The 21,720-nt window shown below is 38.1% G+C and overlaps 1 protein-coding gene across 5 annotated transcripts in view; it reads left to right on the plus strand.

The window, feature by feature from the left end:
- The window catches only part of PTPRK (protein tyrosine phosphatase receptor type K), a 381,996-nt gene that overhangs the window by 66,736 nt on the left and 293,540 nt on the right, over positions 1-21,720 (plus strand). For all 5 annotated transcript variants that reach the window (XM_066179209.1, XM_066179211.1, XM_066179210.1 and 2 more), the window contains exon 2: positions 16,594-16,716. In XM_066179209.1, coding sequence (XP_066035306.1) covers positions 16,594-16,716 — 123 coding nt within the window. The remainder of the gene's footprint in view (positions 1-16,593; positions 16,717-21,720) is intronic.

A 21,720-nucleotide genomic window follows, 5' to 3' on the forward strand; every position in this document is an offset into this window, starting at 1 on the left:
CTAGTACTTTACCTCTTTGATATTTTCTAATTTTCTAATTTATGGGTTGAATGTAGTAGTATTGAGTGGGTTGAAGTAGATGGATTAGAAAGGAGGTAGCAAAATATTTCTGGTAATCAGCTTTCAAATTTCATTACCGCTGCTGTTGATGTGTGTGTAAAAACCAAACCAGAGCAGTTTTTGGAAATGAAATTTCTTGCATTAGCCCATGACTGCTCTGGGTTGAAGCCTGTGCTCTGTGGATTTGTTGCTTACCATATCTGCATGAAGCTGTGCTCCACTCAGCTGTAATGCAGCTGGGTCCCAGGCTGCCTGCATGCACCAAGGGCCTCTCTGGCCATCACACAGGAGCTTTGGAAGCATCCTGAAGTAGTGAGGCTGAGCAAAACCTCATGTCTGTGTGGTTTCTTATCTTTCTCTAGTGAGTTGCCACTGACAAACCATGAAGTGACAAAGTTGGCAGTAAGAAAAAAACGTGATGTTTAATACCAAAACAGTTCTGGGTACAAGAAGTCAGATGAGCTTTCAGTCTTTGTGACTGTTTCAGCAAATGTGTATTCAAAGTGAGCGAATGGCAGAGCAGTGTGACTCAGCAGTGGCAGCTGGGGTAGGGATACCATCTGTAGTCTGAAATGACACTCAGAGTAGTGTGGAGTTGCGTGGCAGCTACGTGTAAGGTAGGTGGGCCCACACTGATGCAGGATATTCAGGCTGTGGAGTAGCAGCACTGAAGAGCAGATGTCCAGAGAGTATGAGGAATCCCTGGGTAGATCCAATATTGCTGCTGTGTAGACTATTATTGTGATTTTTGGGCTTAGAGGGAGGATGCTGCATCCAATTTTATCAGGTGGCCAGAGTAAGTCAGAGACCTACTGAGAGTGTTGCTGAAAGAGAACAGATGTGGATTGTTTTGTTAGAGCTCTTTTTTGGAAATGCTCTGCTACTGACTCCCAAAAGCATTACTAGAGATGGAAAATATGCCAATTGCAGTAAAAGCGCGCTGTAACTGCCAGTTTGCAATTCCTGCTTCCCTCAGGATTAAAAAAAGTATTAACAATAGTTATCCAGACAGAAGTCATCAGCATATATGGATTGAAGGATAACACAAATTAGAGCTTTGAAAATGTGGAGCCCTAGTCCTCATACCTACTGTTATGGTCTGTTCTGTTGAGCTGTTCTTGCAGAGACTGAAAACAGTTGCTGGTGTTGTGGAGTAGGAAGAGATCACTTAGGGATTATTCTGGATGGGTTTGCTAGTGGACTGTCTCAGTGTACCTTCTAAATGGCATCAGTCGTCAACATTTTCTGCTATAAATCTGCAAAATGGTGTGTCAAATTTAGGACCTCAGAACACAGCCAATGCTAAAAATTAGCTCTGCCACGTTGACTAGTCTATGAGATGGATTAACAGAGAATCTTGCAGCAAATTCTGAGTGGTGATTTAGTTCTACAAAATGTAACTCGCCTTTATATAACTGATCTGGGAATTCCTGAAAATTCTTTTTGTTATTTCAAGGGAGAGTGTTAAGAGAATGGAGCTAGGCTCTTCTCAGTAGTATTGCTCTCAGCTGAGCGATACAACCAATGTCAGAAACTGATTCACAGGAAATTCCACCTGAAAATGAGAATGAACTTCTTTACTGTGTAGGTGTCCATGCACTGGAACAGATTGCCCAGAGAGGCTGTGGATTCTCCTTCACTGGAGATATGCAAGAACTGTCTGGACAGCATTCTGAGTAACGTGCTCTAGGATGACCCTGCTTGAGCTGGGAAGTTGGACCAGATGATCCACCGTGATCCCTTCCAGTCTGACCCATTCTGTGATTTGTCCTGATTTGAAGGTGATTGTTTCTGTCAACAGAAGGTGATAGTTTGCTTTAGTGAGAGGTCTACGGACAAGGAAGATGTTGAGCTAATGGCATCAAAATGATGTTGATCTGCCTCAACTTTCCTCTAACCCTGAAGCATATCTCCCTTCGTGGATCACAAAAATAAAGACTGCCTCTAAGAGCTTGCAGCTGTAATGATGTGTTGGTGTCTACCAAGTTAACTCTAGCTGATACTAATTTGGGCTGGATGACGAGGAGTATTTTCCATATAACTGGTCTGTATAAAGATCAAGACAAAAGCATAATGGTCTGTGTGTTGCTAGTCACTACAGAGAAGGTGCTGACAATGTCTCTCTCTTTTTATAGTAAAGGATGTGCTGGCAAAGTCAGTCATTCTCAATTCTCCTTGCACTGTAGGTGGTATGAGATGGAAGCAGCGCAAGACTGAAGAATAATGCTATTGGCCTCTCAGTCTGGTTCTCAGCTTTGAGCTGCACTTGCACTTCATTCTCAACTTTAGAGATGGTATCAAGGCAGCTGTAACTACAATATCTTTTAAAAAACTCTGAAAAGTTGCATATTGTTAGCTACCCACAGTGCTTGTACTTTTGCCAGGTTGACCATTCTGACTCTTAAACAGATGTTGGCAACTTGGATGAGTAGTATGGTAAGATTACCCCTTCCCTGCATTGGATACCTGTGGGCAATTAAAAGGAGGAAGCATTGCCAACCAAAGGATTTGCTTGCCTAAGCCTCCATGTTTTCTCATCTCCCTCTAAACACATCTGCCTTATTTCTTATTCTACCAACGCACTCTTGTAATCTTATTTTTCTTTTGTGCTTATTTAGCCCCTAATTCCCTTCCCCCTCTAACCCTCTGTGTTGCTTTAACTGCTTAAACCAGAGGAAAGCAAATCCAACAGCAGCAACAGAGGAATGGGTCTCTGCCAATTGCTGCCATGAGTTTTGTTGAGTTGGATTGGCTGACTTTCTGTAAGTGGGCATAAACAGTGAAAGGTAACAGAAATAAAGTTTGTTCTTTGAAAATGGAGAGAGAGGAAGTGAAAGTGGAATGCAGCCAAAGTGATGGGCTTTAAAAAGAGTCTTTTCAGCAGTGCTGTGAATAGATAAGTGTGGGAGAAGACTCATTTGTCAAGGGCAGAGTAGAGATGCCAAAGTGATTGGGTTAAAGGGAGATGAAGCTGGAAGAGAGCGTGTCTCAGAGAAGCTGTTTAGTTATCCTTCAAAAATTGAGTACAGCAGGAGTGAAGGACACATGAAAAGGCTTGAAGAAATATGTCAATGTTGAATGATGGTACCTGTAATACTTGAGAAAAGAAGTACTGACCTGAGATCAAGTGTGGAGTGAAAAAGGGTGGTTGTAACTTGTGCTGCAGTTCTATAAGGTTGCCAGAAAGGCAGGCTGAGGTTCAGTTTAGACAGAAGACCACTTCCGATCAGGGGTATGATGGAGTCAACCCCGCAGAACAAAGAGTTTGCAAATGCATTTGTAGATGAGGACACCCAGAGATGAGATGCACACAAAAAGACCTGGAGTCTGTCTTTGTTTCTTAAACGTGTATGCAAGGAGGGGACAGAATCTCACGGTGCTTGTGGGTGACATGGATTTGTACTTGAACTTAAAACAGCCATTCCCAATTTTCAGTACCTGTCACTTCTTTTTTCTTAACAAATTGTGATATGAACAAAACATACTTGTTTTTTCACTGTGTCATGCTGATTGTGATATGGCAAAAAATGAGGGAGGAAATTTGGTCACACTTTGAGGCTGTTTTACTACAAACTACTTGTATTCCTCTAGTACTAAAGTGTTTAGTTTCAAAATCAGCAAAATTTTTATTATGCTTATTGCTTCATTCATTGCATCCAGATTATGTGTTGGCTATTAAGTATTGGTTTTTGTATTACTTTTTTTTTTTTTTTTTTTTTTTTGGCTTCCATGAAATTTTTTTTTCTGAATGTATTGCTCTGCATTATGTTCTGCATTTTAACCTTTAAATGATATCTTGGTAGTACAGAGCCAATGTTGAGCTTTCTTAAAGTTAAAATAGAGAAAAATTAAGAAACAATGAAGAATACTGCTTTTGTGAAGAGGCTAGTGTTTTTATTTTAATTTTTTTTTTTTTATAGTGACAGGTGATGCAAGCATTAGGACACACATTGTCCACTGAAAAAGTTCACTTTTTTTCTTCTGGCTTTAAAAACCAGAAGGAACCTCAAATGTGAAGCTCTTCAAATATTTTCTCTTTCTACGAGGTTTTCATTCTCAGATGAGATATGGGAGGAATTTTTAAAATGATACTTTTTAGCAGCTTATCCTGCTGCAGCCTTTCTTTCCTTTTCCTAGAAAATTGCATGCTGTTTTGGATAATGGCATACCAAAAAGTGAATGCTTTTTCACACACATCTTTGTAAATATACTACCATAGGATAACTAAAAAGATATTGTGAAAACCTGGGCATGTAATACTTGTACAGTTTCAATTTGAATATGTAAATGTCTTATCTAATTTGAAAAAAGAGAAGTTAGTCCAATAGTGAAGTGTGAGATTTCTTTTCCTTTTGTCCTTTCAAATGTTCCCCAAGCCTTTATTATTTCTATTATAAAATTTAGGAGATGGAAAATTAGAACCAAACAAGAATTTTGGATGTGGCTTATAATTTCGTAAAGAAATGTTCAGTATTCTTTTCTAAATTTTCTCTGTTTTAACTCTTGAATTATCTTTTAGCTATTATTAAGCATCAAACTGATGTTTTCCTGAAAATATTTAATTCAGACTTAAAATCTAAAGACTGATTTATGCTCTGATTAGCACTGGCAGCGTCTATCAGTGTCTACTAGGACAGTTTTCAGCCGTGGTTTTTCTTGCACTTCTGTGCAATGTGTAACATGAAGGGATGTTTTAACTTGTGTGCTAAAGTGGTAAGATTGTCAGAATAGTTCTTCTTTGTTCTTGCTGTGCTTTGGGCAGTGTGCCTTCAGGATACAGACAGATGATTGCCTTCAAAAGCTATGAGTTCATTGCCCTTCTAAAGTAGGTTTTATCTAACCTTTAGGCTTACACTGTTTTAAAAAGCCAACCCAGTGAGAATGCTTCTCCATTTAAGAAGTGACTTAATACAACTTGTATCTGCTTGAAAAATACTGTAAGAAAGTTAAGTATTCTTGTAATAGTTTTATTGAAACTCAAGTGCAAATTTGCAGATAAAAACATAAATTTAAGTCCTTGACCTCAATTCCCTGGGAAGCCATACAATAATTTACCTTTGTTTGTTAAATTGTAGTATCTCTACTATTCACATTATAAATATTTCTGCCCTAAAATAGTGATTTCTTGCTAGAAGTTTATGCACCTATTGCAATTTCTGTTAGGAGTTTTTTTTAATTGCACAAGTAAAGCTAAGTTTAATGGCATATCAGTAATTTTGTTTAAAATGGTGTGATGATTTGTGCTGTTAGTTCATCAGAGGTCTTGCTGAGGACCAAATCTGATGAGAGAAGAGACACATTATTTGCTTACATGCACAATTTATATTTTAAATCAGTTCAACAGCAAGTAGTGATTTGGCTACAAGATAAAAAGGAAGAGAGTTATTGGCATCATGTATGTTTCTCTGTGTCAAAGAGCTTTGTTGTCAGATTAGTCTCTCCCAGTGTAATCTACCTAAGATATTTTCCTCACAATTAGGACATATTTTGATGAATCTTACTCTGCTGAAGAATGAAGTAACAACTAATACAAAGAGTAGTGTGTGAAATGGATCATCCATTTGACATTCATTTGATTCTTTAGGGCATCTGTAAAGGAAGACTCAGATTTGTAAGTCTAAAGAGGAAAGATAGAAGATAAAAGACAAATATCTATTTCTTTATGTTTACTGTTCTCAGCTTGTTTAGTATGAAAAGTTTTCATATAATTCTGGTTTTTATCTTAGATTTTCTGAGATACTTTAGTTCATCTTTAAGCATAACATTTCAGAAGGCAATGTTATACTTGTCTTTGTGATTGAATAAAAGGTGTTAAAGCCAAAAAGGAAGTGCAGAGCTTCAATTTGATACCAGGGAAAATACGAAGCGTTGTTGAGAAAAGTTCAATAGGAGATTGAATAGGAGATTGAATAGGAATTTTAATAGGAGATTATGCAAGGAGAAGACAGGAAAGGATGGGCTGCTCCCTTTAACTTTGATTCTGGCAAGGTGATGGAACAGCTCATACTTGACGCCATTTTCAGATCTGTGAGGGACATCAGCAAATAGTGTCTGCTTAGACATCAGTGAGGTTGTTGACTCTGTCTCCCGAACAGGGAGAGTCCCACTGACCACCAGGAAACACTTATAAACACTCATGAGTTTGTTGCTGTTGGTTGTTTGTTTTGTTTGGGGTAGTTTGTTTGTTTTGTTGTTTTTTTCTTTTAACTGTGTGGGTTACTGTGCACTGGCTCAGGTTGCTCAGGGAAATTGTGGAATCTCCATCCTTGGGGATATTGTTGGGACATGGTCTTAAACAACTGGATGGCTCTGCTTGAGCAGAGGGGTTGGACCAGATGGCTTTCAATAGTCCCTTCCACACTCAACTGTTCTCTGATTTTGTAGATTGGGGCCCATTATATCTTGAATTTGTTAGTTGTTGGTCTGTATCTCATTGGAACTTTCACTAAATTTGGAAGATTGGCTGTTTTCCATGGGTATAGAAACCTTCGCTGCTTTCCAGATACATTTGCACTGTTCTTCTTTTGAACCTCCCTTTCATCTTGCTGGATTCCATTAAAAGATATGCCTCATGTTAAAATACTTTTCTTTCTACACTTCCACTTTTCTTACTACAAAATAAGAAACTGGAGCAGTATCTGCAGTTCTGATACAAAAGGTTTGGCTCTCAGTTTGGCAGTGCCTGTGTGTACGAAGGTATATTTTTAAACTCAGTATTGCTCATTGCCCCTCCTATTCAGGTGTCCAAGTTTTGTGATTCACTGCTAGCTTAATCCTTTATGTGCCTTGATGTTGTTTCTCAAAAAATCTCTTCTGAGAGGGTCTCGTCATCCTCTCGAGACTCTGGGTTTATACGATGACCGAACTCTTCAATCATCTCTTTACCTTCTTGGACTTATCTCCTTCTGAGAGTTCAGAAATGACCTTTTGTAACAGCTTCTGTCATTTTCAACATCAGAGCTCTTCCATTTCCTTGCGTTTAATTTGATCTTCCTTTTTGCATGACCATTTAATATTTTATACAGTCTTATTCTCACCTCCCCTTAGGAAGTCCTCAGCTTTCATGTTGTCCACGTTCATTTTGAGCTCTGTACCCGTCTGTTCCTTGAATTCCTTTTAAACTTCAGTCTGTATAACTTATGTACACTTCTCTCATTTACTCATTTGTCTGGCTTCTGAACTGATGCTGTGGTAATTTGTGTTTGTTGTTCTCAAAGAGGAGGCTTTCTTTTTTGTCGAATGGTTACTCCTATTGTCTAGCTGGAAGCTTTTGCTTTTGTCTGTTGAATGAAGTTCTTATAACTGATAGCAAAAGAGAGGGTTCTAGAACAAACTTTAAATAACTTGTCCACAGTTTTATGGCTAAACTGTCAAAGTTGTAATAGGGTGGTACGAGATGCTAAAAAGCAGTGCCAGGACCTGGGGGTCCTGGTTGTCAGAAGGTTGAACATGAGCCAGCAGTGCCCTGGCAGCCAGGAGGGCCAGGCATGTGCTGGGGTGCATCAGGCACAGTGTCGCAGCTGGGCAAGGGAGGGGATTGTCCTACTCTGCTCTGAGCTGGGGCAGCCTCACCTCTTGTGCTGTGGGCAGTTTTGGGCATCTCAAAATATAAGAGATTACGTTATTAGAAAGTGTTCAAAGGAGGGCAGCAAAGATGGTAAAGGGCCTTTAGGGAAAACCATAATGGGGAGTGACTGAGCTCACTTGGCCTGTTCAGACTGGAGAAGGAGAGACTGAGGGGAGACTTCATTGTGGTTTTCAATATCCGTTTGAGGTGAAGAGGAGGGGCAGGCCCTGATCTCTGTGGTGTCAGTGACGTGACCCAAGGAAGTGGCCTGAAGTTGTGTCGGGGAGGTTTAGGTTGGATATTAGAAAAAGGTTTTTCACCCAGAGGTGGTTGGGCACTGGAAGAGGCTCCCCAGGGAAGTGGCCACAGCACCAAGCCTGACAGTTCAGGAAGTGTTTGGACAATTCTCTCAGGCACATGGTGTGACTCTTGGAGGTGGTGCTGTACAGGGCCAGGGGTTGGGCTCGATGATCCTGATGGGTCCCTTCCAACTCAGCTTATTCAGTGATGTAGTTGTTAGGCATGTTTTTGTGGCGGTGGCATGATTAGTAGACATAGAAGTTGAACTGTGAACTTATTTCTTCCAAATCCTTGTTTCAGCTTTTTTTTTTTTTTTCCCCCCCTTTGGAAAGTAAGTTACAGAATAACCTAACACTCAATGAAGAAAATCTTGTGATTTAATGTACTGTTTCTAGGGCTGTCTTCATCCAGCACTCCTCCTGAGCTTAATCTTGTTCTTACCCATTGCCTTTTAACAGCATATTGTGATAATGTTTAGTAGAAATGCCAGAGACTGTGATATCTACATTACATTTTCTGTCTTGGTACAGGTGTAGTTTTCAGAAGCAGCCCTGAAAGACCACATATCCATTAAAAAATCGAAGTGAATGCTTTATTTTTGGAACTCTCAATTGTGTTCTTGAGGTCACAGAACTTGTTTGTTGGTGTTTTACTATTGATAAAGTTATGAAAATATTTATTAATTTCAAAAACATGATTCCACCCCTCAATACCCTAATTTTTTGTATTTGAGTGGTATAGCTTCTTGTCACCAGTGCAATTGATCAGAATTTTGCTCAGCATACTGCAGGAGTACTGAAGTTTGCAGCCTATAAGCTGAAATATGAAAGAGCTTTGTCATTCTGTGGAGGTTTTGACTTATATCCTGATGAAAGCCTATACATCCTTTCATGAAACTGTTAATTCTTTTCATGGTTTCAGAAATGCCTTGTGAATTGAAATGGAAATTGTCTTGGCAACTTCAGTTATATAAAGTGATCTGCATATGTAGGGTTGTTTGCTCTCCACTGCCTTTTCCACGTCAAGAAAGGATGAAAAAGACATTAAACAATTGTGACTTTTCACAGCTACCTGTTGTCACCTCTTCATTGAAGAACAGAAGAGCTCGTTTTCTCTGAAGAACAAGAGGAAATTTAAAGACACTTTTGTTTAGGTTATGTTTTGCTTAGTTTGGAAACTGAAAGACAGTGTAAATAGAGACTGTTCTTTTCTCCCCTTCATCTCTTTCGTTTTTCCATCCTGTTCACTGCTGGTAAAGCATGGAAAAGATTCCTCTTGCCAGTGAATGTGAAGCTTTTTGAAATTGGAGATGTACAAACCTTTTCCAGGCTGGGTATAGAGAGTGAGAGAGGCTAATTTAATAAAAGAAATCTAATAAATGGCATGGTCAGGTAGACCACACCTAATTGTGAATCTGGATGCTCTTCCAATATTTGAAGTTAGGATAAATGTTGGCATTGATAGTGATGTCTTACCCTGAAGAGTACAGGAAAGGATATCCACCAGAGGCTTCATGCGTTCTCCATAACTTGCACCTAATAATTATCCAGTTCCTATCTTTCCATTCTAAAGTTAGGTGTTATTAAATTAGCTATTTATTAATAAGGATTATGGAAGACATAAACCCAAAAGGAATATATGTGGATCGGACCTGATTGTAAGCTGTTTAGCATTGTCCCCTACTCTTCTCCTTGGTTATGACACTACTTTGTGACTTTTGGAGGGTGGGATGGTTTTAATTTCAAAGTGATTTATAGCAGGTACTGATATGGGAGAGGTCTGTCCACTTCCTTTTTAGAAAAAATTATATATGTTAATTTAGGAATAATTTACCGTATTTCCTATTTTGCTGTTGGTGTTTACATTCTTGAGACTTGGAGTTCCATGCTGAAGTTCCTAAGCTAAGAGGGTGATTAAAGCTTCCTGATATTAAGAACAAATCTGGAAAAATTAAAAAAAAAAAATTTGCAGGTCATTGAGTTTAGTTGCTTTTTTAAATTGCTATTACCTGAAATTGGTTCTTTGATGAAATGAGTTTTAGTACTACAAAATAAGATACCACTCTAAGGAAGAGAAATATTCTTAGTATTTAGTATGACTTCTCCCTGTAGTGGAGAATCTGTAATTCTCTTTTCATGGTTATTTTTTAACACTAAATAGTGCCTCTGATCTTCTGCCTTTTTAGATGCCATAGGTTAATTAAAGTTGTTTCAGTGTTACATTTCAGCAGGTAATACTTAACATAAGCATTTTAACATTAGTCATTAAAATTTATTCTCTAACTGCATTAACATCAGTTCTTAGTATAGTCTTAACAGGTGTCTGAATGCTCTGCAGTCAAGGTGTTTTAAAATGCTGATAACAGAAATAATGTAGTCCCTTTAGAAGATGAGAACCTCCTGTGCTTCCAGGTGTGCTGTGATAAAAACAGAAAATTAATGTGGTAGGTGGGTGATTTTTAAAAGAAGAACTTGTACCTGGAATGTATATGACTGAAAAGACACCCGCTGCAGCATCTTTATCTTCAACCTTTGAATTCACCACTCAATGTGAGAAGAAAAAAAAAACCACAAGAATTTTACCTGACATCACAGATCAACATAATTTTGTTCTGGGTTCTTGCCATGAGCCTATCTACTTTGATAGATTTGGAGCTATTCATTATGCTTTTACAGCAGGTGGTGGAGAAAAATAAAAGCATGCTCTTGAATAGAAGGAGTAGATTGTTCCAAGTAGTCATTTGAGCTGAATGAGAAAAGAGTATTTCATCTCTGATGTGGCACCTTCATACATGGAAGTCCCAAAAGAAACTGAATTGGTAACTGAGCCCTGTGCACAGGGAGAAGTTGTGCTGACAGGACTTTCTTGTGTGCCTCTAATACAGCTCTTCTCTTGTGCTCTTGGTGTTTGTTTTTTTTTGTTGTTTTTTTTTTTGTTTGTTTGTTTGTTTTTGTTTTTGTTTTTGTGGGGTTTTTTTCCTTCCTGTGTTGGTGATCTGCCTGTTCCTACTGGATGAGCTTCCAGGCTTACAACCAGCTCCTTAAAATGGAAGAGCATGAACTTCGGGATATTACTAGTGTGCTTTGCATTTTGCTTAACACCAGAAGTGCTCAGATGCAAAAACAGGTCCCAGAACTAAACTGTTAAGTTGAATGCTTTCAACTGTCTTTCTACACGTGCCATTCTGAGCCTGAAAAAGTTATAGAACTAAGTAATGAAGACTTCTAAAATCTAAATATTAAAACAGGCATACAGACTTTTTACATGCTAATAGGGAATAGTAGCTTTTATCTAGAAGTCAGTAGATCTCAGTAGTCAATGCATCATCCCTAAAATGCAATTCATAATAAATGCTATGAGTATCTTAAATTTAATTTAATGCTGTTGTGCAACTGAATGTTTCTATTCTAAATAGTAGAAGTGGCATAATCTCTAGGGAGTGAAGTGAGAACTTTGGAATTGTTAGATAAAGATCCGTTATTTAAATTCAGAATCAGTTTTTCTTTTAGTCCTGAGCTGGGAGTCCACATTAAAGTAGAAATGGGCCTCCATTTATCAGTGGCAGTTATTGACATGTGCTTCTTTTGGTCTTAACCTCATTTATATTTTAACGTGATTGAGAAAAAGATCTGTTTAGCTCTTCTTTCCTGGGTTGTTATAAAAGGAGATAGGACAAATTAAAATCACAGGGCAATGTTAGAACCAAGTGTTGCTGCTAAGGAATTATTATATTTTTAAAAAGATGTAATTTATCTTTAAATGTAAATAAATAAATAATTCAAAATAGCTTTTTATAGGTGTTTTGGGTTTGTGTGACAAAGTTTTGGTGGCTGAGGGGGTTACAGGGGTGGCTTCTGTGAAGAGCTGCCAGAAGCTTCCCCTGTGTCTGGTAGAGCCAATGCCAAGCTCTAAGAAAGACCCTGTCTGAGCCTGTCAGAAGTAGTGTTAGTGCCTCTGGGATAACAGATTTAAGGAGAAAAATTTTCTGTGCGACAAAAGGTTTTTTTAGATTTGATATTATTTTTCGTTACAGTACTTGGATTTGATCTGTAATAAATTGAGTGTGATTTGCCCATGATGGTAATTGATGAGTGACCCAAAGGTCATTCAAAATATTTTTCTCTCCCCTGAGGAGGGGATTGATAAAGCAGCTTTGGTGGACACATGGTGTCCAGCCAGGGTCAATCCCCCACAATAGATGATATTTAAATCTTGACTATATGATCTTTATTAATAATAATCTTCATTAAATTTTGGTTAATTTTGGGGATCTTATGATTAATTTTGAGATTAAATTTAGGTTAATCTTCATGACCTTGTTATTAAGCAGAGCTTTAATTTATTTTCTGAGAGTTCAGTGTGAGATATTAATCTTTCTTTTAGTAATGAACATTTAAGATTCTTTATCTTTTGTAAATGAAAATGGACATGTAGGCAGGAAATTTTTTGAGGCTAGTATGATTTATCACTTATCTTTTAGAAGGATGTTGAAAGGGGAGTGTGTGAGTTCTCGGTCTGTTTAAGCTGAAGTTGATAACCTAGTGAAGCTTATGAGAAAAGATAATGGATACAGTGAATTGTTGTTTGGCTTGTTTTCCGTGAAATGTAAATGTTTCCCAAATACTTCACAAGCAACTGAACAAATTTGATTGATCCAAAATACAATTAGTAGTATGACAAAATAATCATAGACACTTAGAATTCTGTCTTCCTAGTTTTCTATTCCAGCTGTTGGTGGGGTGTTTGTTTGTGATGGACTACCTGCTTTTCTCTTTTTGTTTGTCTTTGGTTGTTGAGGATGACTTGATGGCTGCTGCCACCACTGCAGGTGTGGCAGTTCATGGCTCTGGTTGATGCTGTCTGTCCCATCCAGCTCTTCTGGGCTGTGTCCTGATGGCATTGTTGTTTGAAAGGAGGAGATGCTACTGACTGCCTTGCATCCCAGTCCTTTGGCCCTCATCAGGTTGCTGAGGTCAGACCATCTGGTGTATTACTCTTGACTGTTGCTGCTACTGCCATTTTTTTCAGAAGCATGATAATAGAAATCTAAAGCAAATGTGGATTTAAGTAGTGAAAGATCCAAAACCATTTGAATGTCAGCACTTTACTTCCAGCTCAGAGATTGAGCAGAGGTGTACAATCACTGTGGTAGGATGTGTGTCTTGGTGGGTATGGACAAATTCCAGTGGTGGGGTAGTATTGAAGAAAATTTTGAGTTATACATCAGCAGTAGCTAAAGGAATGTGGTGGTGATAGGTAATGGGACAGTGGTTGATAGTGAAGTACTGTTTTATTGAGTTTTGGGAGAAATTACAAATGGCTTATTAGGAGTTTTCTGACTTGTCATTTGTAGGATATTAGCAGACTATTGTCAAGATGTTAGGCAACAAATATAAATGGGTACTTGAGTTCAGCTGCTGAACTTCATTGGAAGGTAGTGAATGTTCGTCAAGCTGATCCACTCTCTTCCCTGAGCAATGCTGTTACATTATTGTGGACAGTGGCCCAGTAGCTGTATTAGGGTACTTATAAGTCCTGACCTACTGTGTACTTTTGTCAGGTGTGGTTTTACTTTTGAGTGGTCTAAGGTTTGATTTAAAATGTAGACAGTTTTGAACAAATGGCTGGAAAAAAATACATCACTGCGGGTTTCACCCACTCACCACCTCTTTTCCTGGTGTTTTCCACACAGCATGTTGCCCTAGGTTTGTCTCTTACTGCCTGGAGTTATCGAAATAACATGCAGGCAATTGACTGTTAAAACAGAAAAGGAGAGGTCTGAATTTGCTCATGTTTTGAGTCTTAAGGAGTAGTCTGCAGGGGGTTTGAAATACTTGGCCTGTCTTGTGCTGTTCTAGCTAAAACACTACAGCACTGGTTGTTTACTTACCTTGAAGTGTCTCGGTATGTTGGTAAGAGGTAAGGTGGCAGTGTGCTCCACGAGAGGAAGCCATTGGTTCAAGAAGTTGTTACAGGGTTGATTTTGTAATGGGTTGATAATCTGTCCTCAAACTTTGCTCATGTGCACGTGGTTATTGGGCACTTGCTTGTTCTGTGGGTGCAGCCACGATGTGCACACAAGGAGGTTGGGATTGCTTGCTGCGTATTAACGGGTGCGTTGTTATTGCTAATCAGAACTCTGATAACTAAAATTAATAGTGGGTACAAAGACAAGCAATTAAGGACATTCATCTTCCAAACTAGTCTAAAAGATTCATTGGTAGTTTAAATTTATATACTGAGGGCACTTAAACCATTAAAAAGGGTAATGGGTGCCCTGCAGGCATGTGCTTTAAAGCCGTATGTCATTTTGGTGCTGGGACAGCAGACTGATAACTTCCCTTTAAGGGAAACTGCTATTCATTTATCAGTAAAATGTTGAAGGAAATGTACAATTTTTTTGCTGTAGAGTGATCACAGAAGTGTAATGCAAGTTAAATCAAAATGCATGATTTATGTTTTAAGTCTTTTTGACTTTATTATAATAGATGTTAATTAGAAAAATATCACTGATAACATTGAGGGCACTGGAGTTGGTACATTGAAAAGTATAAATATTTCTCTGATACACAAATATTTCTCTCGTGCCTTGCAGTCTTTGACAGTGACACTGATGTAGTAACCAACCTAGAACAGGGAATAAAATGTTGAGATGTTTTTGTTGCTGCTGTTGATGCTCTGCCTGTGTTGTCACAGGGTGATGTTTGAGCAAGTGTTGTTAATACAGAGATGCATATGAAGTTTTAAGGGTTTACCGTGCAAGGATTTAGCACAAATTTTGCTTCAGTGTAGAATTTTCTTTCTGTTCTGGTGTTGTCCTTGCCGGGTGAAACTTTGGTAAACAGGTAATTCTGGGAGTGCCTGGGTACGTGTCTGCAATGGGTTTTGGGTGACGTAGGATTATGTAAAATTTGGTTTTGTCATTCATTCAAAATGATAAATACTTTTGCAGATTTGTGGGAACTATTTGAGTTATCCCTAACTAAAGATGCAACATCTCTTGGTGTGGGACACAGTGTAGATTTGCTTATGGAATTTAGTAAAAGGAACTTTCTCTTCCCTAGATATGAACTCTGTGCAAACTCTCTGCCTGTTATGTGATACTTGAATATGCTGTTTTGGGTGGGATAAAAACATTTTCATTCTCAGTTTGGTGACACACATGCACGTTCTTGTTTTTCTCTGGCCTTTCTGAGTTGCACACTGTGTATGTCTTGTACAGAGGGCAGAAATGAGCACAGACTGTAGCTCTTGGTCCTCAATCTCCCCTTTTCCACCTCCAGCCCATTCACCTCCTGAGGACGAGACCCCGGCAGGCCGGGAAGGGTGTCGGCTGTTTGTGCTGTGGTGGTGACTCATCGTAGGGCAACACTGGAATCTATTGTAATAAGGGGTTTTTTGTTTGTTCTCTCTGTACTTGTCCCATATTTTGTATTTAAAAAAGACATACAACAAAGTCAATTTAAATACCCCTGTTATTCTAGAAGTGTCTTAGCAAAAGGAACTTTTGTTCTGGTGAGCATTGTCATTTGGATTGATGTGCTGGAATTGCTGAGGATAGGGAGAAGAAGATGCAAGAAATGTGTCCCTTGACTTTCAAAAATTGTCTTTAGTCTCCTTCTTGTTCTTATATAACTTTTCTGGATTAAAAAATGCCACCTAAATAATGATGAATGCACTGTGTTTTCTCTTTCACTCTCCTGCTATTGCCTTTTGTTTTTGAGTAGGAGGAGCAAACTCTAGGGCTGTGTGCCATGCATAGAGATAACAGCTGCTGCAGAATTGTATGCATGACATCTGTATTTTTTTGCCTTTACAATCTGCTTTTTCTTTGACCAGGCTCTTTTGATTCCTTTGTTTCTTCCTTCTCAAACCTTGATCTTTTTCTGTGATTGTCATGCTTTCTTGTCTCTTTTCCCAGCCTACTTAATGGCCTTGAGTTAAGAATGGAATAAAAAACTTACTGAATGAGACGAGACAAACATTATTGTGCTACATGGGAATTCTGTCTTTCTTTTTTTCCTCTCATCATTTACATTCCTTCCATTCTTCTTTCTCTCTGTCACTTCTCACAACTTTTCTTGTAAGGTTTTCCTCTTTGTTGTTTGTGTGACCCTGAAAAAATGCCTTGCTATGTTATGGTAGACTGATTTAGTAAATCAATATTACCAAATTCATTCTTCAGCAATTACTTAATTTCTAATTTTAATTATTTTTTCTGACTGTTTTGGGCACGGTATTTATCCTTGTTGTCAGCGTTTGTACTGCTTATGCTTTCAATGCATCAGAGTTTTTGATTTTCATCTTTGGTCTTTGAGCTTGGTCTATTATTTTCAGTTTCCCCTGTGGTCTAGATAGCATGTTGCTCTTTGTCACACAGACTCTGAGGCAGATTTCACTTGAATTGGTGACTTCAGGCTAAGATTTGCTCTGACAGAAGGTGCTCTTGGAAATTGATTGTGTGGAGTAGTGATGTTTTTACCAAAGAGAGGGGAACACTGATGGGTGGGTTGTGTGGAGGTTTTAGCTTTGTAAATGGAAACCTGTGAACTGTGGTACAAGGCTGTGTGGGCACTGCCGTTGTGGTGGAGCCTAGAAAAACCCCTCTGCTTGACTCTTGGAAGATATCTGCTTTTAAATAAACTAATAACAAGTTTCTTCTCTAGGAGGATGCACGTTTGATGATGGTCCTGGGCCTTGTGACTACCACCAAGACCTCTACGATGATTTCGACTGGGTGCATGTCAGCGCTCAAGAGCCTCACTATTTGCCACCTGAAATGCCTCAAGGTGAGAAACCTTCCAGACACTGAAGGACAAGTTTCTTTATAAACTTGGAGCCCCACTGAATATGGCCTCAAGGCCATGGTCTGAGATCCCCACTTTAACCTTGATAATGGAGGTAATAAAAAGGAACAAAAATAGTAAATATTGCAATCTTGGTAATTGAGAAGTTTTGTTAGACCAAATACCCCTTTAAAGCTGGGGTGGAGCATAGGGAAGGGAGAAAAGAAACCATAATTTCCTCTTTACTCAGTGTAGAAATCCTGCTGACTTGAAATCAAATTCTGTGTTTTATATGGCAGTCAAAGTATCGATTCGATTATTCAAGTAGGCACTAGAAGAAATGGTGAAAAAAGCGATACATGCAAAACCCCCATACACTGATTCCTTCTTTCCCTTCCCCCCCAACCTCCTATCATCCGAAGGTAATCAGAAAAGCTTTGATTTATGGAAATATTGCTGTTGTTAATTACTATTTAGGACAGGTAATGAATAACTGAAGAGGCACAGCCTCCATGACCTTGCCTGCTCACCTTTGATGAACAGCTTAATCGGTGCTTCCCAGACAGCATGATATGCTGAGAGAATGAAAGCATTTGAAATTCAGCTACATTTTCCAATTAATAATACATTAAGTAATTAATCATGCAGAGGAGGAAGAAAGGTCATGGCTATTTTATTTGTATCTAAAAGGTTTTGTGAAGTGAGGTATGTGTGGAGAAGGAGTGGGAAGTGTTGCCACACAGAAGTAACCTCATCTCTGCACCATTCCTTCCCCTGCTTTTTGTATACTGTTGTGAATTATTAATGGTGGTTGATCTATATAATTTTACTTCCTAACTTCTACCTAGATGGCTTCCCCCTGCTTTGGAGTCTCTGATATGAGCAGGTGTTACCGTGGTCAATAACTTGCAAAATAGGTTAATTAAGCAAGACCCGCACTTTATTTAATGGACTTCTCAGTGCTTTGGTTTTGCATAAGGAAGAATAAATTTAAAGCCTGAAACCTCAACATTTGTGATGGTTTTATATTAAAAAATTCAAAACAATATCTCCCCTAGTAAGGCCGAAATTAGTTACTATTCAGTTTGCATTTTTCAGAATATACATGTATTTTATAAAAGTTGGAGATATGTTAATTGCGATGGAAACACCATTTTGGGAAAAATTTGGTATTTCTCAAACCTTTGGCACACCTTGTATAAAAAGAACAATTTGAAGAACTTGTATTTTGAATGAATCTAAATGACAAGATAGCTTCTTGCTTATCCCAAATAACATACCTGTCATCTTTAGGCAGTTTTGAGAGTTAAATGACACAGTGCTCTCTAGCATGTGATTTCTATTCAGTTCTGTTATAGACCAGTTTTTCTCTGAGTGTAGCACATGGATTCTTTCAGACGATTTTTTTTTTTTTGCATCTGTATATGAAATTGTCGCTGCTCAATAAAATCTATCAGAATAAAGGAATTTTTCAGAGGTAGTCTGACCGAGATACAGAAAAAGCTCTGGTTATTATTTTTTTTTCCTTCTCTTGGTTAGAATGCTAGACTTCTTGTAACAAGCTTGATGTTTGGTGACTGAGATGTGGACTAAAACTAAGCCTCAAATCTGTTCTGATCGAATGAGCTTCCTCTTAAGAAATTCAGAGTCTTCAGATTCTGGAGATGCATGCCATACCTAAATATTCAAGTTAATTTGTGTTTGAGACACCATGATTTAAAATTACGTCTGAAAAGGTGACATGGTTCTAGAATGAGTGTAGAATTCTTCTGGTGGATCTGAGGAAATGGAACAGCAAGAGGTTCAGGTGAAAGCAGAAGGGAAATATGTGTGCAGTCATCTGCTGTGCAGTCTTTTAACATTGGTGACCCTGATTACTGTTGAATCTGTAGGTATGAAAGCATTCTACTGCTCATGAAGAAGTTACCCAAGTAGAATAAGAGGTGATAATGGAAGTATAGATCAAATTAAACTATTGCAATTTTCACTTTGAAGCTAGGAATCTCTTAGGCACCACTTTTTCCTGTTCTGTCAGTGACAGACAACAAAGAAGGGAAGGAGTACCCAGAAAAACTAAGCAGCAAAGAAATTGAAGTCCGAGAGTTGGGGCTGTTTTCTTTTCATCTCTTCTACTCAGGCTCCATAGTCCTGCAGCTAGGCACAAACCTCTGATCCACACCTCCTCTACGTGGACACGTTTTTGTAGTGTTTGGAGCCCTTGATTTTTATGTCTCTTTGGAATACAATGAAATGGGGGCTCAAGGTATAGATTTGTCTCTGGAGGAGCACTGTTTTGCCACTGCAATAGCAAGATAATACCATTACAGTGAGTATGCAACTTTCAGGACTCTTAACTTCACCACATTAACAGGGAATCATTGCTGTTATAGAGGATGATACTCAATTTCCAAATGACAATTTTCAGTCTTCAATACCTTCAGAAAGACTTTTTTAAAAAAAAACCCAAACAACATGACTCCCCAAAATAAAGAGAGCAAGAGGGAATAGGACATGTAAAAAAAAGTAAAAGGGAAAAAACTGACAATTGCTAATGTTGTGGCAAGTGCTACATTGGCAAGTGACAGTGTTTTACTTTTGAATCAAGGAGGGGTGCTAGTTCAAATCAATGTTGTGCTTTGGAGAGTGATGTTGAATCATGGGAAATTTCAGACCTAATGGCACGTGCTTCAGAGTGCTATGAAAATATGAAAACTTCTCCTAATGGAAATCATTATACCAGTGCAGCAATAGTAAATGCTATTGGTAAAGCAACTGTAATTACCTCTGAGTAATTAATGCAACTTCAGATTTTTTTTTTTTTTTATACTGACCTAAGTTGTATTTCTCAAGCTATGAGCAGAGACAATAGCCTCTTATCTTAGATTATGGGAAAAACAAAATGCAGTACATAATGATTAATTTCAAAATAAAGGGAACACCTAAAGCAAGTGCTTGAGTACAATTTTAAATACCAACTTTTAAATTGTCCGAACTGCAGCATACATGATAAAATCTTTAGATTGCTTATTAAGACCTGGGAAAACATCTGTTTTCTAATATTAGCTTTCTGAGAGCACATAAAAGTGACTGTGCTAGATCAAACTAAAGATCTGCTGATTTTGAGTGTAGCCATTAGCAGTTGCCTAGGCAAGAAGTTGTGACAAAAAAGTGCTGATCTGTGCCCTGACTGCTCTCCTACTTTCCAGCTGTTTGGCATTTAGGGATGTTCTCAGCTAGAAACAGTCTTTATTAATAATATTCTCAAGGAGTCTATGGTTTTGTCCTGTCAGTCTTGTCTTACTGTGTGTGGGCTCCTTGAAGGCTCCTAGTATCTGCTATGGGTTAAAACAGAGCACCAGCTTTTGTTATGGAACATGGGGAAATGCATCTCTTCTTCCTCTTTTTGGACTTGCACATGACTTCTCTTTTAAACATGTTGGTCTTACATACAGGAAGTGTGCAAAGCTAATGGTCTCTTCCCACTCAGGTTTTTTGTGTAGTTTTTTTTTTGTGGGTTTTTTTGGTGGTTTTTTGGGGATTTTTTTTGTGTTTTTTTTTTTTTTTTTTTGTTTTGGTTTGGTTTGTTTTTTTTTTTTGTTGTTGTTGTTGTTTTTTTTTGTTTTGTTTTGTTTTGTGGTTTGATTTATTTTTATTTTTTTTTTAATGCCTCTTAAACAAAATACAGACTTTTCTCTGGGCCATCATGCTAGGTCAAATAGTCCAAGACTACTGAAATGTTCCATACCTGGAAATGGTTCTGCAACTGTAGATTTGCATTTTGTAGGAGGCAAGGCTGCTAAACAAGTGTTGCATTTTTGTAGACATGGTGACAAAAAATGAAGTCCAAATATTTACCTCGTGGTCTTGGTCCGTCTAAAGAAAGACATCTTCTCGAAAGAAAGGCATCTTCTAGATGTTCAAACAAATCCTTTAGAGCATGTATTATGTTTTCATGTGTGTTATTTTTATATATTATGCTATACAAAATACAAATTGGAGAATGCTCTTAGGCTGAAATCCAATTTTGTCTATGGATATTTTCCAGTTATTTTAGGGGATTATTCATTGTGTGTGAATAACTTAATTTTGCAGAAGACAGAGTAAATAATAGTGCTTTCTTATACCACTGGAGACATGCAAAGGGGAATTTTATCTACATTAATAATACATTTACTGATGGTTTCACCCCTAGATAGGGAAGATAGTTTATTTACCCTGTTTGCTTTTCCTGTTAAAAGCAACATTACTCTGAGGCTATCCAAGGTCAGGGCATGAGAGCTTGTAATGGGTTGTGTGATGGGAGCCACTTAATCAAGGGCTTTCTAATGTAAGGGCTATTACCCTCATGGTTACAAATGCATTTTGAAGTATGTCTAAGTTATAGTGAACAATACTGATGTGCTGAGATGGACATCTTATTTCTGATCTCTCAGATGGATAATGTGCCTGGATTGGATGTGTGTAATTTTTTAAAATTGATTTCATAGAAATCTGAGAAAACTAAATTAGCAGCAGTGGGGGAAGTCTTAGTTGCACTTGTCATCTAGCATGACTAAAGAAAAATAGATTAAATCTTTAAAGGTGCTCCTTAGTAGAGTTTTGCAAATGCCAGCTTCATCTGTTAAAATGAAGAGTATTACAGAAATAATTCTTTCACTTTACAGAAATTGTATTATAACCTTTTAGGATGCCCCATTGAAGAATAAAGCTCAATTCAGTACTCTGAAAGAAGTGAAAAGAAACAAAATAATCCTGAAAAGTAAAACATTAACAAATTCTGTTTTAGGCTGGTATTTTGGGGGAAGCCTACACAGCTGTTTCAGAACAGAGAATGTTTATGGTGAAAGGTACTGGAGATGGGAAGAAATGTGTTGACAGAAAATCTTAGGCTGTACTTTCATGGTAATTTCTTTTTTATGTTTTTTTGGGTAGAATCTTAGAGTGCTCATTACTTCATCCTGTCACATCCAGAGGCATTCTCGTGTTTCTGCCTCTTCCCAGTTGTTT

Source organism: Chamaea fasciata, unplaced genomic scaffold, assembly GCF_029207755.1.
Source record: "Chamaea fasciata isolate MVZ Bird 193981 ecotype frontalis unplaced genomic scaffold, bChaFas1.0.hap1 SCAF_3, whole genome shotgun sequence".
Lineage (NCBI taxonomy): Eukaryota > Metazoa > Chordata > Aves > Passeriformes > Sylviidae > Chamaea > Chamaea fasciata.